The sequence below is a fragment of the Lolium rigidum genome, chromosome 6, assembly GCF_022539505.1.
Source record: "Lolium rigidum isolate FL_2022 chromosome 6, APGP_CSIRO_Lrig_0.1, whole genome shotgun sequence".
NCBI lineage: Eukaryota > Viridiplantae > Streptophyta > Magnoliopsida > Poales > Poaceae > Lolium > Lolium rigidum.
In genome coordinates, this window is record NC_061513.1 from 343,735,350 (window position 1) to 343,741,496 (window position 6,147).

Below are 6,147 nucleotides of genomic sequence, written 5' to 3' on the forward strand. Positions count from 1 at the left end.
TATAGTACAACCAGAAGATGGTCAACCTTTTTTTTTTTTTGAGAATTAGAAGATGGTCAACCAAATTCGAATCCATGGGCTATGTCGATATATTAGGCCCATATATTCCTGCCCAACACGGCGATACCCAATCGGCTGCAGAATCCAAACGTTATCCGCTTCGTAGCCGAGCGGCTTCGCCACCCAAACCCACACTCCTCCGCCCGCTCTCCCCTCCTCCTCCATGGCGGCCTTCGCCTCCACCTCCCCCTCGCCGGCGATATCTACCTCGACCTGGCGCATGGAATCACTCCGCGCCGCTCTCCCCTCGATCCGACCCTCCCCGTTGGCGGCTATCGGCGCCGGTCTCCGCCCTCGCAAGCAGGCGGTCCGGTTGGGCGCCTCCGCCTCCCCTTTTCTCAGGAGTTCCTTCGTCTCTACGTCTTCTGCTTCCTCGTCCGCATCTCCCGCCTCGATTTCCTCCGCGGTCTCGGCGTCGCTCGCCCTCTCGTACACCTCCTCGTTCTCCGGTGAGATATCTTCTCCTCCTTGCAATAATGTCGTGTAATAATTGCTGGATGTAAACAAGAAACAGTGATACAGTGACAAATGCTTGAAAATAGTACTGTATATCTTTGAATCCTATTGTGTCTGTGATGCTCTGCCCATCTACACGGAATTCGGGAAATGTGATCACCTAGGATTCCATATATGATACACCCATAATATAATGTGCAAAACATTCCGCTCATTACTAAATAGCTTTTTTACATGTGGGTTATGTTGTTCAACCATGCTCAACTCATGAATCCGTCAGCAATTTATGAAGCAATTGACAATTTCTCACATTTAGTTTCAAGTTCATTTATCCTATTACAGATTGGATTTCTCATTTTATATGTTATACATATAGTTGGGCATATGTTCTTTTGTTTACCCCGGTAAGATGCAAAATCAGATGGCAAATCTTGCCACTTAGTTTGAACACATATGGGTCATTTCTACCATTAACAGATTCATCGGCATTTGCACCCATTGACGCGACAGCAAAACATTTCGTGATATCCTTGCTCCTTTCGCTCTCTTCTTCTGTTTAAGCTGATAAAAGTTGACTGCATTGTGGTAGTTCAAATTGTGGTTCTGCAGTTTCATCCCTTATGATTTTGTTATCTGAACTGCTAAGATTGATGATTATCATGAGCATAAAGAGGGTAAGAATAATGGATATAAGCTGGTGTATCTGCATTTAAGAACATTCTAACACGAACTTGTGAAATCGTAAGGGCAAACACGCTATGGATGAAAAAGAATATAGCTAACTTTTCAGCATATCCATAATCGTTTGGCTTACTGATTAAGCGAAGGGGTATAATTATGAAGAAAAGGGTCTATCACACCATACAAATCTCAAACAGTGTAAAAATATCTTGTAACCAATAAAGAACCCGTTTGTTACAGCCTTCTCACTCAAAGTTCTCGAGCCAGCAGCACTGAAGATAAAATTAAGAAATACTCTTATGAAATTCCTGTCAATTTCGCAGTAAACTAAATATTGAATTTGTCTAAACATTGCAGTTGAATCAAGTTTTGAGCACCGATTGTTTGGTACTGATGTTCGTGGAAGGATATTGGCTATGAGGCATGGGAAACGTATTCCTAGACTCGGCAGACCTGCAGATCAGCGGAAGGCACTTCTGCGTGGGCTGACCACACAGCTGCTGAAGCATGGGAGGATAAAGACTACCAAGCCAAGGGCAAAGGCAATGAGGAAGTGGGTTGATAAGATGATCACGCTGGCGAAGGATGGATCTCTTCACAAGAGGAGACAGGCCTTAGGGTATATATATGAGAAGCATATAGTCCATGCATTGTTTGCTGAGGTTCCGGACAGGTATGGGGAAAGACCAGGGGGCTACACAAGGATCATCCCAACGTTTCCCAGGCGGGGAGACAATGCACCTATGGCTTACATCGAGCTCGTCTAGGTGATGTGCATTCCTTTTCTAATGTGACGCCCATTAAAGTTACCAGAATTAATTATTTGCATTTTTCATATATTATTGTACTCTGGTAGGTTATAGCTTACACTGTTGGCATTAAAGTACGCCTTTCTTAAGTTTCGTGACACTCTTTTCTTGAAATCATAAGTTCAGAAAATCACTATATATGTTTTTAGAAAACCATCACCATATATGTTTCATAGACGTTAAAAAAACAGAACCATGTAGATATAGTTTCAAAAAATCCAATCTAGTTAAGCAAAACAGCTGCTGCATTGTGGATGATAGGACAAAGAACAAGCATCAAATCTGCTAAACTGCTGTTTGGTTATAATTTTGAATTAGCATTAGCAGTAATTCGTCTACTAACAACATCCTTATTATCTATCTCTTGTCAGCAGGGAATCATCCATTAGTTCCAGTCCATCCATTGATGCGGTTCAGGCCACGTGTCTGCAAATAGCCTTTTGATTATCTGTTTTCGTTATGTTATTTTGTAACAACAAAGTGTACATCATCTGTGGAATTTTGAACTGCCTAATTTCACCCTGTAATTGCAAAAGCAGTGTGCTATACCAGTATTTTGGAAAGTCTTCCTGGTAACACAATCTTCTTTCTATCAACTTTAAAGGTATTCATTCGAGTTGCTTTCGAGTTCCTGTAGTAGTGATGTTTCTACAAATTTGCCGTGTTCCTATACAATAGTTTCCAGCAAGCCAAGCTCCTCGCTGCCTAAAAGTGAAAAATTGTGTCCCGCTTGTGTAAGTTCGGAGATGGCGCGAGCTCACGCACGTCCCCTGAAAGACGATACGAGAAATTCCGTCACCTCCCGTCGACTCAAATCCTTTATATCACCGTTCGGGTCACCGCCAAATGTGAAAGCCAACACCCCCCCCCCCCCTCTCCTTGAGCTCTTTGTCCCGGCGAGGAGCTTAACCGAGAAGGTAAGTGGCGCCATCTACCTCGTTGTTGGATGACCACGGCAAACGGTCTTCTGCTTCTTCTCCGAGCTCGCCATTACCTTCTTCTGTGATGGCGGTGAGTACTTCAAACCCTAGGTATCTGGATCTTTGAGCATGACACGAATGAGTAGAGGATAGGGTAGATCCATGGCTGTATGGGTCATATTGCTTGTTGGTACTTGGTAGTGAATGATGTTCCTGATGTATTTGTAGTTCAAATATTTTGTGGCCGTATGGCAGTTTTAGCTTTGTTGCTAGAGATACATTGGCGTCAGTTAGATCTACAATATTGTAATGGATATGAAGAACTACATCATCAGCAAGGACTACTCAAAGTAGGAGCTACCACACTAAACATGAGCAAGATTTAGTCTAGACTACAACAATAGCATACATAATCGACATATAAAACTACACATGAGCATGATTTCAACACCTACATAAGAACTATGGCGTTAAAGGAAAGGTACAAGGAATTAAGCATAGGGTTTGTATTAGCTTGATCCTCTTGCCACCCCACTCACACCTTTATATTGAAAGTGCAAGCTCAAGCCAATTATAGAATTGACCCTGCCTCAGATAGAGCCTTAGTTCAATAAGTGTTCGAAACAGGAATTAATCACAAAAGGTATCCCTTCGTCTTGACCGTCGATCGTTTCTCGGGCTCACTATCGCCAATCTTCTGGTGCTGATGGTGAAATAGTCTTGACACTGCCCCCGCCTTAACTCAAGACGCCACATCTTGAATTCTAGATATGTGGACTGAATAAACTATTTGTCTTCTTAGGTTGTTGCTTCCTTAGGAGCCATATTTTCCCAGTAGATGAGCCAATGTTGAACAGTCTTTGCATTGCGAGTTATTTGGCGTCTCTACAAGATAGCTATGTGATTGAATTTCACCTTACCTGAGGGTGTTACACGTGAGATGGTCGGGCTTGGTACATTGTTAGGACCCATATGACGCTTCAGATTGCTAACATGGAACACATTATGGAGTTGTGTGCCTTCTGGCAGTTCATGAGTTATATGCTCGTGTACCAAATGTATGCACAATCTTAAGTTACTCCACATAACACCCCCATAGGTTTTTGCATATAAGTTTGATCAGAAGATAGCATACATGAATGTGTAACATATGCATCTATTAATGCATCAAGCACAACATATCCATTGCATCTCATTACTCATCTTATAGCAAAATATCCACCATTCACATATTATATGCGTGATCACAATCATGTCGGCCTAATTAGTGAAGATCATGGGGAGAGATTGATGCAAGTTACTTCCACAAAACCATAGTCCAGAGGTGGACTAGTCCCTCTTCATCATGGTAGCGGCGGTGATGGTGTTGATGGAGGCGGAGGAGCAATCGAGGTGACTCGAGCGACATTTTCTCTCCCACTCTTTGGAGGAACTCTTTTGTTTCATGTATTTCTCTGTTGTCGGTCGCCTCCCGCAACTTCAAGGGGGGGGGTCATATATAATCATTTTAGGTCAAATCTCAATGGAAGGCATTGAAATCAGAATAAAAGAGTGCACGGGGCTAAGATGGGGGCCACCAGAAGACCAGGGGTGGGCCGCGTCGTGGGCCCTATATCCTGGCCTGGGTGCCTCCTGGTCCATCTCCTTCGCTCATATCTTGATAATTCTCAAAGTATTGATGTGGCAAAAATCCTAGGTCCATTTGATGTCCGTAATATCCTTGAAACTCAAAAGTAAGCAAAATAGGGTTTTCTTGGACTACAAAATTAAGACTACTCATAGTGAGAGTAACATAGCTAGTAACATCACACATCTCAATCCGTTTTGGTGACATGGCATGCCAATAAATGAAGAAAGAGAGTGAGGTGGTAACTAGCCATGTTACCATAATATCACACATCCCAATGCAAGATGAGTCTACAACATAATAAGTGGCACAATGCATGACTGATGGCGTGTATTTCACACGTTCGTTGGGCAACCCCAAGAGGAAGGTATGATGCGCACAGCAGCAAGTTTTCCCTCAGAAAGAAACCAAGGTTTATCGAACCAGGAGGAGCCAAGAAGCACGTTGAAGGTTGATGGCGGCGGGATGTAGTGCGGCGCAACACCAGAGATTCCGGCGCCAACGTGGAACCTGCACAACACAACCAAAGTACTTTGCCCCAACGAAACAGTGAGGTTGTCAATCTCACCGGCTTGCTGTAACAAAGGATTAACCGTATTGTGTGGAAGATGATTGTTTGCAGAGAAAACGAGTAAAAACAAGTATTGCAGCAGATTTGTATTTCAGTATTAAAGAATGGACCGGGGTCCACAGTTCACTAGAGGTGTCTCTCCCATAAGATAGAAGCATGTTGGGTGAACAAATTACAGTCGGGCAATTGACAAATAGAGAGGGCATAACAATGCACATACATGACATGATAAGTATAGTGAGATTTAATTGGGCATTACGACAAAGTACATAGACCGCCATCCAACCGCATCTATGCCTAAAAAGTCCACCTTCGAGGTTATCATCCGAACCCCTCCGGTATTAAGTTGCAAAGCAACGGACAATTGCATTAAGTATGGTGCGTAATGTAATCAACAACTACATCCTCGGACATAGCGCCAATGTTTTATCCCTAGTGGCAACAGCACAACACAACCTTAGAACTTTCTGTCACTGTCCCAGGTGTCAATGCAGGCATGAACCCACTATCGAGCATAAGTACTCCCTCTTGGAGTTAAAAGTAAAAACTTGGCTAGAGCCTCTACTAGAAACGGAGAGCATGCAAGATCATAAACAACACATGTGTAATAACTTGATAATTAACATGACATGGTATTCTCTATCCATCGGATCCCGACAAACACAACATATAGAATTACAGATAGATGATCTTGATCATGTTAGGTAGCTCACAAGATCCAACAATGAAGCACAATGAGGAGAAGACAACCATCTAGCTACTGCTATGGACCCATAGTCCAGGGGTGAACTACTCACTCATCACTCCGAGAGGCGACCATGGCGGTGTAGAGTCCTCCGGGAGATGAATCCCCTCTCCGGCAGGGTGCCGGAGGAGATCTCCGGGATCCCCCGAGATGGGATCGGCGGCGGCGGCGTCTCGGTAAGGTTTTCCGTATCGTGGTTTTTCGCATCGGGGGTTTCGCGACGGAGGCTTTAAGTAGGCGGAAGGGCGAGTCGGGGCCGGACGAGGGGGCCACACCAT

General features: G+C 43.9%; 1 protein-coding gene across 2 annotated transcripts; it reads left to right on the forward strand.

The window, feature by feature from the left end:
* The first annotated feature begins 208 nt into the window (after positions 1–208).
* LOC124663734 (50S ribosomal protein L17, chloroplastic-like) lies at positions 209–2,602 on the forward strand. 2 transcript variants are annotated; one of them, XM_047201407.1, is made up of 3 exons: positions 209–509; positions 1,555–1,964; positions 2,378–2,602. In XM_047201407.1, exons 1-2 carry the CDS (start codon positions 224–226, stop codon positions 1,962–1,964), a joined length of 696 nt encoding a protein of 231 aa, XP_047057363.1. In that variant the 5' UTR covers positions 209–223; the 3' UTR covers positions 2,378–2,602. The 2 variants fall into 2 exon arrangements, with proteins under 2 accessions (XP_047057363.1, XP_047057362.1); XM_047201406.1 differs by having other exon boundaries at positions 2,381–2,602.
* Positions 2,603–6,147: the final 3,545 nt, after the last annotated feature.

Bases quoted from the DNA above. Each gene is read 5' to 3' on its own strand.
- LOC124663734 (XM_047201407.1), top strand. From the start codon at position 224: ATGGCGGCCTTCGCCTCCACCTCCCCCTCGCCGGCGATATCTACCTCG. The intron at 510-1,554 runs GTGAGATATCTT...TAAACATTGCAG, and splicing joins GTACACCTCCTCGTTCTCCG to TTGAATCAAGTTTTGAGCAC.